Raw genomic sequence first — 20,148 nt, forward strand, 5'->3', positions numbered from 1 at the left:
CTTATCCATAAATCCTACACCAGCCAGTGTACCTAGAGCCTTTAAAGGGAGAAATGCACCGCAGCCTCTCCATTTACACAGAATAATACACTGCTTATATATTTATTATTGACCATTAATTCTTCCCTTCCCCACATATTGGAGGGTTTTCTAAACATGGCCAATACTTTTCAAGCGATGCTTACCATTATCTCCCCTTCACTCTGGGCTCACTCTCCTCTTTCTTTTGTTTGATTCTCCTAGTTTTATGTGAGCTGAAAAATCAGCACACCTTAATCTTCCAGGTCATTAATATGTACAGGGTGTCTATAGGTTCAGTATTACAGAAAGATCGAATAGTCAGACAAGATGCAGGGGTCCATAGTACCAAGAGATGCAGCTTTTCATTTACCTCCCTCCTTTTGAAATAATTTACTATTACACTTGAGCCTTGTACTAGGTTTCTGTTTGCTTGTTTTTATTTTAAGTCCAGTGGAGCATTTCACAGCAGACACCATCTTTCCTCTCCTTACACTAAAGTATTTTAAGGGATATTGAATTGAAACTCCTCCAGGAATTTTATTGTGACCACAAAGGAAACTGAAGTAGATGTTAATCATTTACTGAGTTGCTGATCAAAGGTTTTTAAAAAAAGTGTCCTGTGGTGTAAAGACATGCTGGCCAAAGAGGTAAGTGTTGACAATGACATTCCCAGCAAGTGCAAGAGAATGAGAGGGGTCTAACAGCTCCTGGACCTTTAGGAGATCTATGTGCAGCTACTGTCTATCAAATGTAGTCTTTCAATAGACTATACTATCTTTCAATAGATCACATGACTTGTTAAAGAAATGATGACCAGAAGCTTAGCTAACAATATACAGGATCTTTTCATGATCACATTCTACTAAACAATTAGGACAAATCTTGCTCTTTAAAATTAGCTGAAGACAGATGAAGGCCAAGGAATAAGATGTGTGCACCAGGATAGAGGGAAAGGGGAACAGAGGGGATTTATTTTCACTCTCAGACCCAAAATCCTCTGCCATCAGGAAAAATTATACTGTTGCTAGACCATTCTGAATAAAAAGGAATGTTTGTGTCACAAGGAAACTGGCATCCATATAAAATTAACATTGCTTAAAAGAAAGATTTATGTATGAACTGAACAAATTTTACTGAAGCATAAGACATTTTTACAGAAAGAATGGATCTCTCACATTCACTGCCACTGTTTTAATTTTACTGTATATTGCATTGCTTAGTGCATTAGAGATAATAAATAGTTCTGATAAATATACAGTATATTCCGTTAACCAAAGAAAAATATACTTAATGCAAAAGAGAGCTCCTTTTAACAGAGACCCACTGAAAGGATATAGTTCTGATGGAAGATTTTCTACTTGCTTTTTTTCCTGTAATACATAGTTAGAGCAGAAAGACAAAAACAAAGGGATACGGTCAACTTGATTTTTTGAAACGAATTAAATTAAATAATAATTAGTCTGATAGAGCATCCTTTGTGTGCCTTATTTTTTTTAAATAAGGTTTTCTGTTCCCCTTCTGAGGCTTATAAATGTCTTTCTATCAGGGTAGAGTTGGTGGGCCCCAAGAGAAACACCAAACATGCTGGTGCCCACCCTTTCCTTCCTCCCCACACACCTGCCTGCCTTGCCTGCAGTTTCAAAACTGCTGCTGCAGCTATGAGCATAATGCTCTCTTGCAGAGGTCAGGGAACTCTAGGCATGAGTACGGTTACCATACCACAACATGACAGGGGAAGTGCAAGTGACCATCAGCATCATAGCGGAACTAGCTACACACAAAGGACTGTCAAATGCACAGAGTAAACAGAAGCAGTTTTTTCTCCCTCTCATCTCTCCACTCTCATAATCTAGTTGTTACCTGCAACAACAGGCACAACATTTTCAGACATTTTTCAAGTGGGGGCATGTCTCTTTAAAAGCATATAAATATGACTTCTTAGGAAAGTCAAAATATAAGAACTTACAATATATTGTTGCCGGAAGGATTAACCAATTTTGTTAAATTTCCCTATTGTTACTAAAAAGGGATTTATTTAGCTGTGCAATCATTCTTCTACTTTCATCTAAGACAGTGTGATTAATGTGTGATTAAATATTTTCGCAATTATTGACCAGCAAATCTTTCCCACTGAGGTCAAGAAAAAACTGCAGTTAGCCCTTCATTTGTGATGCATTATTTATTCTTTCAAACCTACCAATATGCAAGAGAATAGGGCCACTGGTTTCCTATTCCTTGTCCTTTCATAGAATCATAGATTAGGGTTGGAAGAGACCTCAGGAAGTCATCTAGTCCAACCCCTGTTCAAAGCAGGACTCACACCAACTAAATCATCCCAGCCAGGGGTTTGTCAAGCCAGGCCTTAAAAACCTCTAAGGATGGAGATTCCACCACGTCCCTAGGTAACCCATTCCAGTGCTTCACCACCCTCCTAGTGAAATAGTGTTCAAAACTAACCTGAATTATTAACTTCTTTTATTGCTTCATACATGTGTGTCAAAAGTCACTGTGCCATAGAACTTAATAAGCATCCAACTAATGTAAAACAAAGCCTTATGAAATTTTAACAGCAGGGGGAAGGGAAAGAGAAAGGAAGAGGAATGTATCAGAACCCTATTTTATAAGTGAATGTATCAAACACATGGTATATGGAGTCAGGGAGAAGAAAGAGCAGACAGGACACATCTGTGGAACAAGTCTATACACACACACGGTTCTGGGCCACAGTAAACAAACTGAACCAGACTGACTACTTCTATTAGCTGCATAAGCAATTAAAAGAAATGTATGACCCCTTATAATTAAATAACTATTCAACGATGACAGGTTTCAGAGGAACAGCCGTGTTAGTCTGTATTCGCAAAAAGAAAAGGAGTACTTGTGGCACCTTAGAGACTAACCAATTTATTTGAGCATGAGCTTTCGTGAGCTATAGCTCACTTCATCAAGTGAACTGTAGCTCACGAAAGCTCATGCTCAAATAAATTGGTTAGTCTCTAAGGTGCCACAAGTACTCCTTTTCTTTATTCAACGATATTTCTATTACAACAACATTGTCAGGTCACTCCTCTTTCTGAAAACACTGAGGTCCAAATGTTCACAAACTCACATGCCCAATCTAGCAGTCATACACAACTTCCCAATAGGTGTGTCAATCCCCAATCCCCATGTAGGAGGTGGTACACTTTAACCTCATTTTTCAAACTCAAGTTTTTCATTCTTTAGCTCTGCGTCTAATAAGATTTTTGTTTTGTTTTTAAATGTTTGAGCAAAACCCAAGTAGCCATTAGCGTGCTGATACCATTGCCTTACATGTCGGCCAATATTGTTTTCTTGTAATTCTCCATCTGTCTGTTGTCTCTTGTTTTATACTTATACTGTGAGCTCCTTCAGGCAAATAGCATCTTTTTGTTCTGCTTTTGTACAGTGCCTTGCACAATGGAGTCCTGGTCTATGACTAGGGTCTCATGGCACTAAAGTAACACAAATACTAATAATGCCAGGGTTATGTTTCTCATCCCACTCCAAGAGAGAGGATCATTTAAAAATGGTTAAACTTCCAATCAAAATTAGCCAGTCACTAATGAGTAGTGAAGGCTATTTGACTTTTTTTTAAATCTTAAAAAGACTTTAAATATTTGCCAGTGAACATCCCAGTAGAAAAATTTCTCTTTGTTTAAGTTAGCAATGACATTTTTGGTATAAACGTGCCATTTTATTACTCTTGATAACTTTATAACTACCAGATTGATTTTTTCAAACTTAGCTTGATGTTTAGTCCTTGTTAAGATCTATGAAACAAACCATGTTGAGGATTTTAGTATCATGGGTGTAATAATGCAACTATATTCTATTCAGCCAAAACAAAACGCGGCAGCGCCTTCCCCCCCTCCAAAGTAAACAAGGTAGGTTAATATGGATGCAACGTTCTAGCAAGGATCTCTAGTTTATGCTCTTCACTAGCTAAAGAACTTCCTTGCTTGAACATGGCAGATGAATAGGGTACACGATTGCTATGTAGCAACTCATGAGGGAAAATAACTTAGCCCGGTGGTTTTCAACTCTTTCTTCATGTACAGCTTTCATATCCAGTTTAAAGATACACTGTTGCATAAGTGAACTGTTTCAGTAATTTACATAACTATCATCAGGTCCACTTTCACTCCCACTATTTTGCAATAAGGTTATTATAATGCAATGCAATTAAAACTGTCCAAAAGCTACATGTCAGTATATTGAAAAAAGCAATTTAAGAGGTTTAACTTGTTCAGTTAAAAATAAATACTGTAAAGTAAATACATCCAATAATTGGTAAGAGTAATGTTTAAACTTTATTAATACAGTTCCGGCATAGCTCACATGAAACAGAAATAAGGTATACACATACAACAAAAAATAACATGAAATATCAGACTACCTCCACTGTTAACATACATAGTTATTCCCCGAAGAACGTTTCTAACATATTGAGGTACCATATGTTGTCTTTAAGAGATGTACCATCTTGGTGTAAAAAAAGAGAAAACATCCTGCTTAGCTGTTCCATTAATTTCAAAGAGCTTTCAATCTGGTCCTTAGTAAATATGTGATAAAAAATTTAAAAAGCAATACATGCTGTATTATAACCTTGTATGATAAGTTCTGTCTTCTAGATAACATTCTGATAATGAATTTAATGTACGTATGTAATATTTGTCATTCTTACAAAGTTGTGGGTGTAGAAAAAAAATGTACATTAGGGAAATGGGCCCCAAATCTGCAAACACTTACACACATGCTCCATTTTACTACCATGAATAGTCCCAAAACTAAAAGCTCTATGTAACAGCTAGGTACTATTATTACTACTACTCGAAGTAGTAAAATGAAGTGTGTGTGTGCACGCGCGCACAGGATCAAGGCTATAGTACAGCATCACATAATAAAAGAAAGCAATGTACCATGCAAAGAGAAAGATAAGGTGGCATATTTGAACCTTAATCTTTGCACTGTTATTCAATGAGTGCTTTGTTCACATCCGTCTAGTAAGTGTGTATTCTGTATTATATATCATATTTTAAAGAAATTACCCTTCATGTTAACAAAAACGGGGGGGAACAAATGGGGGGGGGAATGCACATGAAGCATATCTGACTCAAAACAGAAGACAGTGGCACAACCAGGAACTTGTGGTGAAGATCTGTTACACCCTTTTTAAGATGTTTTGTTTTTGGAAAAGGGAAGCAATGGCACAGTAAGTATTGTTGTCTTTAACTTCATGAAGAAAGAGTACTTGAAGAATCTCCCTCAAAAAGTCACTTTTATAACAATGGGTCCAGAAGTGGATCGGTTTTGGAATGGCTGTTTGATCCATGACCTGTGGCGGCGGATTCTATTTAGGGCACCAGGTCACTTATTATATAACTCTCGCACTGCCCACTACTTCAGGACAATGAGCAGCTTTTCTCTTATTCCACCCCCTCCAAATCACACCGCCCCCCAACCTTTAAAAAAGATAGATAGCTTGGGATCTACCGGTTGGTTGGATGGTAATAAATATACGTGATGGGATTATACAGCACTTTTGGGGTTTCCACATTTCATGGGGATCGACAGCAAGAACACACGTGCAATTTATACCAGGTTTTAATTTTATTTCTGTTGCACATTAATGCTGTCAAGAGACACCATTGAAAGCTGCAATAATTTGGTTAGATGAGTCTCTAAGATTACTCTCTAAGAAATTTTTATGTCAGTCTTCAGTAACTCTGGAAAATGAATGAATATTTATGAGCTTGAATAATTTACCAGTCACTTATTAGCCAGGAGGACTAGACCCACCAGCCAGAGGTGGATGTGAAAGATAGGTGTGCAGGGGTTTGTGTGCTTACTGCTCATAGCTTTCCCAAACAGCAGCAGAGCGAAATGGATGAGGTAGTTTTGCACTACTTGCAGAACTACCAAGACATAGCTAATATTCACAACCCTGTGGGACAGCAGTGAAAACTATGATCCATAGTAAAAGTTTTTTATACTGAGCAGAAAATGATGGCTTGGGCCCATTTTTTCCTCCATGGAAAACTTCTCTCTTGCTAAATAATCAGTGGGTAAGTGTATTTTTTCCAAACACTGAGTTAAGATGCTAAATGCAAGAACAAATTGACCAACCAACACATTTTACAATACAATGGCCCATAAAAAAAACCCACTGCAAGAAACAGGAAATGTTTTGCTCTCAGAGATATTTTGTTCTTGGTTTAAACAAATCACCTTCATGGAATATAAAATAAAATTGCAAACAAAGCATAGTCAATTTGTCACAAATCCCACACTGAATGCCTGCTATATTAGCAACTTCCCTGCATAACTTATTACAGGGAATTATTGTTAATTACAGCCAACTAATTGTCTGGCTGTTCCACTCATCAGGTGTTTATCTACAGAATGCTCACTGACAGATGAATATGACCAGTTTGGGATTTTTTTTTGTTTATCCTTAATTACTCCCCAATCCCCATATGAAGGAATCCTCGTCTAGCTATTCTCCAGCTGCTTTGACCCGGAAAACATACTCAGACTGTTCAGTCATGGCTCTGAGTACTCAGAGCTAACCCCACACTCAGATTTTATCTGTCATTTCAGAGCATTTCTTTTATATGGTCTCTAATTGGCCACAACCACCAAAACATTCACACAATTTACTTAGGACAGCAGGCAGACATGGTAGCTTTGGCCATGAGGTAACACCAACTTACTCATCCTTGGCACGGAAAACAATGTGAATACTATACTTCTAAAGGGACAGGAATGAGGAGGAAGAAAAGCATCTTTATACATGCTGTTCTGGAAATGGTTTGGCTACTCTTATCACAACAACAACTAGTGCACTACATGCATACAGAAATATAATGATCCAGCTCCCTGTACATCCATCTGCTGTGATGAATGGAGAGAAACACGGAAGAACAGCAGAGAAAAACCCAGAAAGCAGCAAGAGAGAGAGTTGTCTTCCCTTGGTATGCTCTCTCGTTCCTGGGAGCCTGCAGGAAGCTCCATTCCATCCCCATAACAAATCTGTATGGATGGCCTAACTCCCAGAAAGAAATGAAATGCAAGACATGTCCAGAAATATACTGCCATACTATGGGAGTTAAGGCTCCAAGAAGCAGTATTAACCCCCATTCCAACATGTCCACTCTTTGTGTGCTTGTGAAAAAAAAAAAAAAGTGAGGCGGGGATATGGTGCAGTGGTGATTTAGCAGCCACACATCCCTGGGCCTCCAGCAGGTGTCATGATGCTCCAATTAAGTTCTTTTGACAAGCATTAAAATAGTTATTAAACAAAAAAATTGTTTCACTCTTAAGATCTGGTATTAGAATCCATCACCATAGCAATTAGGGAAAAAAAAACAAAAACCAAGAACTCCTCTCCAAAGAAGAAGTCAGTATAAAGTCAGACACAATAACTTCACTAAATTGGGTGAAATAACATGGCTGTAACTGACGTCAAAACAGAATGGGATATTATCCTATTGAGGTAATGGCAAAATTAAGTTCCTTAAAAGAAACTATCCCTGTGTCACAAACCCTATTTGTTTAAGCAGGGAAGGTATACAACCAGACCTTATGCACTGATTAAATGAAAGCAAGGACAGTGCTGAATTTAAGAACTGGGTTTTATCCTGTCATTTACAGTATATTTTTTAGTTAAAGGCTAAATTATCAATTCTTGTTGCTCTTGCAAATTGAATACTATTGCCTGAAGCAAACATTTTCCTTCTAAGACCTTTCTCATGCAAACCGTTTTTCATTGAGTTCAGTGCCTCTACACAAGTCATATTACCCACAGGCTTAAGCGTTTCAGGTCCTAGCCTTTAGACTGTAAGATCTTCAGGGTAAGGACTGCACCTTCCTACATGTTTGAACCATGTTTACCACACTTGAGAAAATATTTATTTAGATTTAAACAATAAACATCCACACAAGAACTCTAGGCACCCTAACAATTAATTAGGTTCAACCACATAATTTTGACCAACAGAGGGGGGGGGGGGGGGAAGAAGGGGGAAAAAACCACACAAAAACAAAAAAACAACCATACACAGGTAACAAGTTAATTCAACCAGCCAACAAGACAAAAACAAAGCCAGTCCATCTGGCTGCGATGGGACTGTAGGCTCTCTCTGCTGAAGAATAGCATCCTCCTCCCTCCCATGGAGTTCCTATTGGTGGTGGGATGCAGGGCGAGGCTGCAGGTTCTAGCAAGCAACAAAACCTGCACTGCAAGGACTAAATTCTGTTAGCCTTATTCACATAAATAGCCCGAGGGAAATCAATGGATCTACATGCACAGTGAAGATAAGCAAAGAACACGACTGGCCTTAAGACTAATATTTATATTTCTTCTGCCGCCCTCTTCTTAGCCCTCCCTCACTTATAAACAGGCGTTGGTTAAGTAAAAAGCTAACATATTGCACCATATGGCAAACCCATAATCTAATCCTGATTGCAATTTGAGAGAGTTTCCGTGTAACTATTTCCAGTTTCTCCTTCCCCCATAAGAGAAGAACTGCCTGAATTCACATCCCGCCCTGATAGCATACACAGTTTTTGCAAGCTTGCTTGGATGCCTAACCAAGCCAGAAAAAAAATCTGTTCAGTATGTGCTGTATAAGCAAAAGAAATTACATCCTTGAGCATCTGCAAGAAGAGATATGGATCCTTAAAAATACAAATTAATGAAAGTGCCAGTGCATTACTAACACACCAGTTCCTGCACTGATTGTACTTCATGGAGCCAAACCAAGAAAAATAATTCAAAAGACATTGTTATCCACTTCCTGAAAAGTTTAAATTTAAAAAAGTTCACATATTTAAAATTAAGGGGTAGAATAAGCAGTAGGCTGCTGTAGTTTTAATTACACTGCATCATAAACCAATAAAGCAGATTTTTTTTCTTTGAGAAATAATTGCTTGGTGGTGCTGTTTAGTTTATTTCTGAAAACAATCTGTACCTCTTGTGCCTTTCACATAGCTACACATCAACACATTTTATAAGGCAACAGATTATCAACCAGTGGTACCACTTTGACAGTCCCATTCAGACATCAACAGCTCACATCCACTACACAGTTTATTATTCACTTTTGAAGACCGCATTTCAAGACACAGCTCAGAGGGATGGGGAAGGAAACACACAAAGGACTCTTTTCCATTCCCTTTTGCCTTGCCACCATGCTTTCAAGATTATACAGAGATTTCCTCCCCACTCCCACTCACAAAACTACAGGGTCCAATCGATGGCAGGAGGAGCGAGTGTTTCACTTGCTCAGCCACAAAAGATGGGCACAACATAGAGCAGTTTAACATTTCTTCTGAGTGATGACACCTCAGAAGACTGATTATGTGAACAGTATTTGTATACAAAACATCTGAAAAGTTCTAGGTTGTAACTTGAGTTTAGAATCTCCAAACTCACTAAAGAAAAGCTAAAACCTCTTACTATAATTAACACCTACTTCATTGCTAAAGTATTTATAGACTTTTAGCATTCCCAGATATCATTCAATTTATGGCAATACAACAGTACTAGCAGACAGAGTTGTATTACTACAAGAATTATCCTACAGAAACAGAGCATGCTACTGATGCTTAGGTTATGTAAGTACTACTAATATGCTTACAAGACATTTTTCCCTATTACTTGCACATATAGACATATTCTGTGACTTCTGAATTTAACCATTTTGGCTACACAGAAATTTTTAAGGTTGGTACATACTTCTGTATCACTTTTAATACGTAACCAGAGAGTGGCTACAAAGAGATTACACCGCAGGAGAACTCCGAAGGGTAATTTCTCATAGCTAAAAATTTAAGACTTTATATGTAATGTTATCTCTCACATTTCTGACACATCATCTCTCACATTTGTCCTTTTTATGTCTAAATTAACAGTGTTTTTTCGAACTGCTTTTTAATCTAGATCACAATTACATTATAACTACATATTAAAAAAAAATCCCTCTGGCACAACAATTTTGAGCTAGTACCATTACTATGCAATTAAGATAAGCCTGACATGGAAGAAGCAAATATCTCAAAGGAGTATCAGATGTTACAAATTTCTAGAGGGAAAAGAAGTGACATTGCATGGTTTCAGTACATCAACCTGTTAAGAGTTTAAGTTTCCAATTCTCAAAACCAACACTGAAGGTCAAACTCTATTTGCTAGCAAAGCTTAATCTGTTCAAATATCCTTTCACCATGTTCCTAATAAGAGAATGCAATATAGTTACTATAAGCTGATACTCAGGAGATGGACATTCTCTGCATTTTTAAGAGTGGAATACTTTTAAAGATTTGCACAAAGCATGTATCACTTAAGGAGATATTTGCCTACTTGCAACAGGCAGACTAACATCACAGCAAAAATTTGTTTTCACACTGTCTCCAGACTATTTACTCACACTACTGAATACAAAGAGATAAAATAGCGTCTTCTTAGGCTACTTCTACACTAATAGTGCTACAGTGGCACACTGCACTGATGCAGCTGCGCCATTGTCGCACTTCTGGCTAAGACGCTCTAAGCCGTCGGCTTAATTACTACACGAGAGGCGGTAGCTATGTTGGTGGGAGAGTACTGTCTACACCATCGCTTAGCTTGGTATAATTTACATCGCTCAGGGGTGTGGATTATTCACACAGGGGTATGGTTATACTGAAGTAAGTTCTAGTTTAGACAAGGTCCAGATGTGCAAACAAAACACCATGATAAACAGACAACTACTTGTTCTCTCTTTCATCATGTAGCAGACTGAAGATAAGGATATAGAGAATTCATCAGTGACTATAGTGAAGTTTATCAGCCGCCTTGGGTAAATTAAAAATAGCAACTGTCAGTGGCGATTCCTCCTCATTTCACGAACCAATGAGCACATATAGCCTAATTTTCAGCTACACCAAGCACAGACAACTCTAACTGACATCAATGAGACGGGCAGACACTCAGCACATATCTGAATCACACCCATACCTTCTTGGGAGTTTTAAATCTAAAGTATTTCTTTTTTCTGACGAGACAAGAATTTTTGGTTTGTATATTAATTATTAGAATGATACACATAGGGGGAAAAAGACCAGAGAAAAACAGTGTAACACAAGGCAGTTACACTGTTTTTCTCCAGTCTTTTTTCCCCTAAGTGTAACACAAGGCAGTTACCTTATTTAAAAGTATATTTTTATTTACCTCACGGGTGGGCCCATTTCCTAGTAGATGCTTATTAGGCACCTGTCACTTTATAACTTTATTCCTACTACTTTTAAAAAATATTTGTTTTATTTTAAAAATGATTGGGATAAAAAAGCCTTCATGCACAAGGAGTATTCATAAATTCATGTCTGACAACTATGAAGTCTTATGAAATAAATTTTATTTAAGTTATTTTGTCAGGTTTTTTTTTAACATATTGCAATACCAATGCATTTTCTCTCTCTAATCTAGAAAAAGAAGTGACATTGTAACAATCTAAGGGCTTGTCTACACATACAGCGCTGAAGAGTGCATGTGGTGAAGATGCTCTATAATGACGGGAGAGAGCTCTCCCACTAACGTAATAAAACCACCTCAGAGAGGCAGTAAATATCTGAGGAGAAGCTCTTCCACTGACATAGCGCTGTCCACACTGGTGCTTATGTTGGTGTAATTTATGTCGCTCGGGTGGGGGCGCACGTGGTTTATTCACCCCTGAGTGACATAAAGTATGCCAACATAAGCTGTAGTGCAAACAGTGTAGCTTTTTTGGGGATTTCACAAAAATAATAAAAACAAGCTGCAGAAAAAGTCATTATAGGACAATGGACCAAATCACACCCAACTTAGGTAAACAGGGATGTAGCTATAACTGTACTCTTGCTTTGGTAAGTTGTCACTATAATTAATTAAGCAATACCTCCGGTATTGAAACAACTTCCATCAGCAAAGACAAGACTATCTTTATGGAGGCAAACACATTTTGATAAGTCCATTAAGTTGGAATATTAAAGTTTGATCAGCAGTACTAAAAAAATAATCTCATAGTAAGCACGCAATAATTCGGCAAACTCATACACCAACAAAAGCATTGGAACTGAATAAAAGTAGAGACACTACAGAAGAGTATTTAAAATGCATGGTCACACAGCTTGCAACTTCAGGCAGAATTTAAATGAAGAGAAAAGCTTCAGTAAATTTGTTGCTCTTTCACAATAATCGGCATCCTGGCTAGAACTGAATCTGCATCAGCATTATGAAATTTTGTGGTTAGACGATTGATTACTATGTTGTTTATTCCTTATACAGATGTCATAAGCAAGCTTAAATTTGTATTAGAGAAAAAACGTTTGTATATGTAATGAAACATTTGCAACAATTGAGAGCACAGTTTTTTGAATAGACATTTCTGATAAAAATAATATTTGATCTGGACATCTCCCAAGATTGTTCTACAGATACACACATGCTTAGGATAATGACAGATTAGCCAACACGCACAGGAATAAATCATGTACAGCTGAGACAATAAAAAGGAGATCCCATAGTATCAATACTTCTGTGGTCCTTTATTTGCATTTCCCACCCCCCAGAATAAAAATACACCAGTAGGATGATGAAGCAAAGTTTACTATTCTTGGGTAAAGGCACTGTGGTCAGTAGTAAACAAACTAAGAAGTGTTTCTTCAGCCAGGGCATATTGCTATTCCTTACATTAGCTTAAAACATCTCTGGATTTTATGACAAGCCAAGATGGTTTTAAATTGAAACTAATAAAGGAGGTTTAACTTCTGCAGTGCATTTAGCAATACATTTTTAATGGATCTTCCTCATTAAAATAGTAACAAATTTTTATTTTGTAATACTTCTGACAATAACTATATGATAAAAAGGAAGAATCAAAGTATTTTACAACTAAAAATAGAACACTGAAAGAGTCCTTAATTTGAAACTCATTCAATGAGCCTGAGGGCACCTGTACAGTGCCTTCTCAAAAGGTGTTCGATGCCTATAAATAAGCACACCATATTCCACTGAACTATTAAAATCAGTGCATTCATTCACCTACCTTATTTGTGACTGCCACACACACACTATCTCTAAGTAAGGGGAGAAACAGCGTGGCTTTGCAAGACTACAGCCTCCAGCACTGCCAACCCCCAGTGCTAAAAAACTATGAGTCACGCCCCAAACATATTGGTTTAAAAATAATAAAAATGGGGTCCTTCCTATTTGCCTTCCGGTTTTTGAGCCTTTAGGTTTCACATTTGCAAGCTTTTATTTGCAACCATGAGGGCTGAAAGCTTATTTAAAAAAAAGGAAAGCGAGATTCTCACAAAACTTAAAAAAATATTTTCTACTGAAGTGCCATATTATCAATAAGAAAAAGGCTAATGTTAGGAACACGAGAATTGCCAGCCTGGATCAGACTCAAGGTCTAATCTAGTAGCCAGCATTAGATGCTTCTGAGGAAGGGGTATCCCCCAGTAAGCAGCTGTGGGATCATTTCCCTCACAGATTAGGTTTCATCCTGGTCCCTAATAGTTAGAGATGGCGTAAACCCTGAAGCAAGAGATTCAATATACTTTTCAAAATTTGTTAGCACTACCTGTGAACATTTTTGTTTGTGTATACAGAGTACATATGTATTCACATTGACATAACCAGGTTAAGTTATGCCCCTTGGAAAATTTACATTTAAATTGCAAATATTTTGATACTAAAATTATACAATATTTACTCCAGATTCACTGGGCCAGTAACAACAAACTTTAAAAAAAAAAATCCTGCAGTTCACAAAAGACAAAAGACAAAACACAAACAGATCCCACACACAATTGACTTCATTTAACATTAAGCTGAAGGCTCTTAAAAGCCAAAGAACACTACAAACACTAGCCAACAGTTTGGGCTTACTATCAAAAAGCTGTGGCAGAAGTTGTGCATTTAATAGCATTCAACAAATAGGCTTTATATAGACAGTGTAAAACCTACAGCTCTTAACTACTATAAGTCTCTTGATCTGACTTTTTTTTTCCCACTTGGAACAGAATAATTCAACACATATGCCTTGAATCTTCATTAAACAGAGAACAGTTAAAAAATTAGATGGATTCTCCCATATCTTTATATGGGGAGTACCATTTTGGTTTTAGTAAAATAATTAAAGATCATATGACAGATATACAGAGCTTCTAAAATGTAAAGTGGATTTCTCTCTGTATACAAACAATATATTGCAATTTAAGTTACCTGTTTGAATAACATACATCAAAGCACAACACAAAATTATTTCAGATCCCTATTTAAAATCTCGGATACATATACATGCAGACTGTTAGACATATAAGTATGACGTTAGAAGGTATTAATTAGCAATTATCAAATTCTAAATTCCTATTAGTTTGAATTATTTAAGACAGCAACATATATTGTTTAAAGTCACATCCTTATTTGAATTATACCTTCTAGAACACACTGGTATCTTAAAGAAAATAAGATGGGACAACATGACTATGTATAGGAACAAGAAATTAAATCTGCATGCATTCTCTAGATCTAGGTCAATACATTTTGCTTCAGTCCATAGTAATGAATTTCTGTATGACATGGAAGTACTACCAGTACCATTAGGAGTCCCTTAACCTGTGTTGTATGATCACCCCATTCTTCTGTATTCACACTCAGGGTATGTCTACCCTACAGCCACTACAGTGGCACACCTATGGCTCTGCAGCTGTGCCACTGTAGCGCCATAGTGTAGACACTTCCCACATTGATGGAAGGGTTTTTTGTGTCATTGTGGGTAAACCACCTCTCCGAGAGCCCGAGCTAGGTAAATGGAAACATTCTTCTGTTCATCTAGTCAAGTCTATACAGGGGGTTAGGCTGACCTAACTACACTGCAGAAGGCACAATGTTTTTTCACAGCCTAAGAGACATAGCTAAAAAGCTTTGCCCAAGCATCACACAAAAGCCCCCCCCCCAATATTATAATACTATTAATAGGGATATTAATGACTAGATTCCTTTCACAATTTATGATGGTTATTGGCCAGCTTGATAGCTATTCACAAACACACTGTACAATCTTTCAGGACCTACTGTACCTGCCGAGTTCTTCTCCAGTCTCATAGTAATCATCCAGGTTCTCCTGCCTGAAGACAGTCATGATAGCTGTCACCCTTCAGAAAAACCCAGCCGACTTCAGCACTTTTTCCTTCCAGCTCATCACCACATCTCTGTAGTACCCAATGACACTTCATGCACTACTGTGCGCCCTGGAGAGAGGGGAAGAGGTAGGTGAGAGCCTGGGTTTGTAAGAGGGCTGTGTGGGGTGGTGCACATCACACACGCAGACTGACAGTAGCAAATCTCCCAGCTAAGGTTACACAGAAATCCCCACGGGGATTTAAGGGATTAATCACAAAGCGCGTGTGGCCCTGAATCCCTCGCTCTGCTCCGCGCAGAGCAGAGCAGAAGGGCCCAAGCCCCGCGTGCACTCCCGCACTCCCCCAATGCGGAGCCGAAGAAGGAAACCTGCGAACCGCGCCTCCCAAGCCCCGGCTCTGCGGCGGACACATGGGCAGGAGCAGGAATGCGGCCGGCAGCCTTCTAGGCTCAGAGCCTCCGCTTCTCCCCGCGGCTTCCTCCCCGGCGCCTTCTCCCGCCGCGGCACCCAGCCGCTCCCGGGCAGGCACTTCCCCGCCGCACGGACGCCACATTCCTCAGTGACCCCCCCCCTCCTCCCCGTTACCCGGCCAACGAAGACGTGCTGCCAGGCGGAGCCGCCGGGGCTACCGCGCCTCCATACACGCCAAGCTAGCAAAGGCGAGGGGCGAACCCGCCCAGGCGGCAGGGACTCCGGGCATCCCCGCGAGCCTCCAACGCACCTGATTCCCGGGCGCGGGGGGGAGACGGGGGACGACGCCTCTTGCGTCTAGCGGCAGGAGCCTCGGCCTTTCCCCTGCCGGCAGAGCTGCCCGCGGGGGGGGGAGCCCCCCTCCCACCCCAATCGTGCTGCGGCAGGGCGAGGGGACGGGGACGGGGACGGGGACGCGGCCGCAGCGCCGGGAGAACCCGCCCGCTCCCCTCCCCCGGCGCCACTCACTGCAGCTGCCGGGGGCTCGGCCGCGGCAGGCAGGAACTGGGACGCGGCGCCAACCTCCCCGCTGCCCGGCGTTCGCTGGAGCAGCGCGCAAGGGAGCCGCGCAGGGCTGGGGAGCGGGGCTCCGCAGCGCGGCCAATGAGAAACCACCCGCCGCCGCCGCCGCCCCCCTTCCGCCGCCTTCTCCTCCCCTTCTGGCCGCGGCCTGCCCCGGCCGTGGGGTGGGACCGCCGCTCGCTCACAGGTGCCCGGCCAAGGTGCGGGAGGCGCCGGCTCTGGGGCCCTGACTCCCGGAGGCTTAGCCCTGGGCGGGAGCCGGGCGCGGGGGAGGCACCAGCACGGTCGAGCAGGTTCCTTGTGGCGGAGCCCGCTGGGATGTGGTACGGGTGGGACTGTGGAGCGGAAAGGACCCCCGGAGAGGACTGTGAAATCTCGGGGCGGTTGAAGCGAGAACCGGCTCCCGGTGCTCGGGGGTGGCTGTTAACCCTCCCCTCTAATTCAGGGGCGGGGCTGCCCGTCGGGATCAGCTTCTAGGGGGCAGGTGCAGAAACCCCAAAGAGAAGTTCTCCCTGGCTCCTGCCTTCGCTGGCCCCCTGGAAGAGAAAACCTCTCGCGGATCCACCTGCCTTCCTCACAACCCCAGAAACCCCTTTCCCCCCTTAGTCCTCAAAGCATTTCACCCTGCGACCCGACCCACGGGGTGGTCTGGGACTGCCCATTGTGGAGTGACCCGTGATGGCAGGCAACTTGTTGACCTTCCTAAGAGCCAGGTTATGAGCAGCCCTTGCGTGGGCACAGTGAGAGATTGGGGACCTAAGGAGTCTTCTTCTCCTAGTCCCCCCCCCCCTTTTGCATGGGCCATACAATGGCTAGTCAAAACAGCAGCCCATCCACAAGGATTGCTCACCATCTGTTGTCTCTGTAAAAGTTATCACCCCAAAGGAGATGGTGATGAGGCAAAGCCCTGCAGGACTCTCTCCCACGCCACCCCACAGAATGGGGCTGGTACACCCAACTAAGGGCAATCTGTGCTGTACATCAGCGCACACACCCCATACACAAAAAGAGCAGCCACAGAAGAGATTACAGTTTCTGAGGCACAATCTCTCTTTGTAAATTGTACCTGCACAAGTGGTGTGACTACAGCACCTTTTCTGCAGGGCTGCATCCAAAATACACAATCCAGCCTTAAATGTGTGCTGAGAGCCAATGCATCAGTAGTAAAAATCATACAGCATCTGGCACAAAGTGGAACACACAGTATGCACCCTACGATGCCTCTACTGCATCCACTAATTTCAAAGATGGGTAAGTATTATTTTGGCTCCGTGAGGTCTGGATGTCTGAAAGTATGTGACCATCATGCAGTAGTAACTAGCATTTTTTCCCTGAAATATATTTAATTGGGTTTTCAGGGCATCACATATTATATTTGATTTTCCTCAATTGTCCCCTTATTTGCACTCACCATTGCCAAGTTTTCTTTTTTCGAAATTTTGGTGTCTGTTTTTCAGTAGTAAATTGGCATGGCATCATGCCAGGTAAGAAGTTTACCTACGGCTGAAATTTTTGAGTCAAATTCTTCAGTACAAGTTGCTACCATTTCCTGCACAACCCCTGGTGTACAACCCCCAGGGAACATATGACCCTGAGTAACAAAACAGTTTATAACTTCCCTCTGAACTATCAGAACTTTTAGAAAATGAAGTGCTCATCAAAGGTGAAGAGAAGTTCAACGCAGTCATGTGCCTGTACACATACTTAATTTAGCACCTGAGGCAACCTGGCCTACTTGTACTATAAATGGGTGCTGAGAGTAGGAGACCTGGATTTTGACTTTACCACTGAGTTACTATGTGACTTTGGGCAAGTATTTAAACTCTCTGTGCCACAACCGACCTCATTTGCCAGATGGAGATAATATAATTGAATGGATCCCTCAGTTTCAAATCTTACAGGGCCCTTGCCAAAGAGTGGAAGGGTGTGGACTTTTCAGACAGAAAAGAGCTCAGAAATGTATACTGAGGATTCCTAATGTATTTGTAACCAACTGTGAAGGAACACAGTGCTGCACTTAATCTCCAGCACATCATCTATGGCTTTCATCTCTCTGTAATGAATGTTCAAACTCATGATTTCTATGGTTTGCTGCACCTTTCCCTCCCCTCCCCCATGTATCCCATGGTTTAGTACAGACAGTCAATAAACTTTTAAAAAGTTCATTACAGTTTTAGAGATATTCTCGACCCTTAAAATGGAGAATACCATTAGAACCAGCAATATCTCTAGAACTGGAATGTACTTTTAAAGCAAACCCAACCCACAACACTTATGAAAAAATAATTAAACATGTTTCTGCTCCTTCATTTTTTTCCACAGCAGACAAATGTGGTCCTGAGCTAATAGAAAGATACATACAAAAAGTAAAAAAGGTATTTTGTGTGAATTATTGCAAATGTTAATGTTGGCCTTTTTTTTTTAATTATAAAACCCCATTTTTACTTGTTTGGAATGTATTTGATATAAAGAGACAACATCAACTTGAAATTTAGTCAGTTAAATGACAAACATTTAAAAGTAGTTTGGGGTATTACACTTGTCGCATAATACTCCTGTCAATGTGATTTATAATCTCATTTTATTTTTATTTTTTCTCGTTTTTGCTATGTGAAAGGCATACACCAAAAACAGAAATGGAATAAGGCCCTGATTCAGCAAAACATTTAAGTACATGAGTAGTTCCTTTGCTATTCAGTGTGCTTAAGTACTTTGCTGAATCAGGGCCTTAGGAATCAGTGACATTGACTATATGCAAAATGTAGTCAAATACTCAAAGCAAACAAACAAAAAAGAAAACACCCTGTCCCCCACCATAATCTCTCAGTTATGGTAACCTTAGCTGTTTATTGTAACAATGGTAGGTAAAAGATTTGGAGAGAGAAGTGTGGTTTTTAAGTTGATTGTGTCCTGCTAAGTATTTTTAATGGATTGCCAGATGAGGAATTATTATGGTGTTTGGAGGGATCAGCTTTGTTTACAGGTGGAAGCTTCAGAATTGCTTAAAAAAACCAGATAAGTCAGAAAGTCCAGGCAGTAAGATTGATTTGACCAAAGAGTTCTGCTGTTGGCCCAGTCTTTTATGGCAATTTGGCAACAAAAGTTTAATTTCTACAGCTACCCAGGCCTAGAAAAGAGCAGCATAGAACAATAAATGAATTGATACAAACAATAATACCTTTATAATGGTGCCCTTCATCCCAAATATCGGGGTAGCTGTGTTAGTCTGTATCCACAAAAACAACAAGGTGGCACCTTAAAGACTAACAGATTTATTTGGGCATAAGCTTTCGTGGGTAAAAAAACACTTCTTCAGATGCATGGAGTGAAAATTACAGATGCAGGCATTATATACTGACAGGTTTCAGAGTAACAGCCGTGTTAGTCTGTATTTGCAAAAAGAAAAGGAGTACTTGTGGCACCTTAGAGACTAACCAATTTATTTGAACATGAGCTTTTGTAAGCTCATGTTCAAATAAATTGGTTAGTCTCTAAGGTGCCACAAGTACTCCTTTTCTTTTTGCATTATATACTGACATATGAAGAGAAGGGAGTTACCTCACAAGTGGAGAACCAGTGTTGACAGGGCCAATTCGATCAGGGTGGATGTAGTCACATTTGGGGACAACTTATATCTTCAAATCAGTGGTACTGCTATGGGTACCCGCATAGCCCCACAGTATGCCAACATTTTTATGGCTGACTTAGAACAACGCTTCCCCTCTTGTCCCCTAGCACGCTTCCTCTACTTGCGCTACATTGATGGCATCTTCATCATATGGACCCAAGGGAAGGAGGCTCTTGAAGAATTCCACCTGGATTTCAACAATTTCCACCCCACCAGCAACCTCAGCCTGGACCAGTCACCACAAGAGATCCACTTCCTGGACACTACTGTGCAAATAAGTGATGGTCACATAAACACCACCCTATACTGGAAACCTACTGA

At 40.4% G+C, this 20,148-nt stretch overlaps 1 protein-coding gene across 6 annotated transcripts in view; it reads right to left on the reverse strand.

The window, feature by feature from the left end:
* DAPK1 (death associated protein kinase 1) overlaps positions 1–16,276 on the reverse strand; it is a 122,085-nt gene extending 105,809 nt beyond the window's left edge. The window contains exons 1-2 of one of the 6 annotated variants that reach the window (XM_048849916.2): positions 16,146–16,276; positions 15,145–15,315 (exon numbers count right to left, since the gene is read on the reverse strand). In XM_048849916.2, coding sequence (XP_048705873.1) covers positions 15,145–15,206 — 62 coding nt within the window. In that variant the 5' untranslated portion in view covers positions 15,207–15,315; positions 16,146–16,276. Of the gene's footprint in view, positions 1–15,144; positions 15,316–15,574; positions 15,744–15,791; positions 15,814–15,927; positions 16,103–16,145 lie in introns of those variants that run through there. The other 5 variants (XM_048849911.2, XM_048849912.2, XM_048849914.2 and 2 more) reach the window with 5 other exon arrangements.
* Between the last annotated feature and the right edge of the window lie 3,872 nt (positions 16,277–20,148).

Source organism: Caretta caretta, chromosome 5, assembly GCF_965140235.1.
Source record: "Caretta caretta isolate rCarCar2 chromosome 5, rCarCar1.hap1, whole genome shotgun sequence".
Classification (NCBI taxonomy): Eukaryota; Metazoa; Chordata; order Testudines; family Cheloniidae; genus Caretta; species Caretta caretta.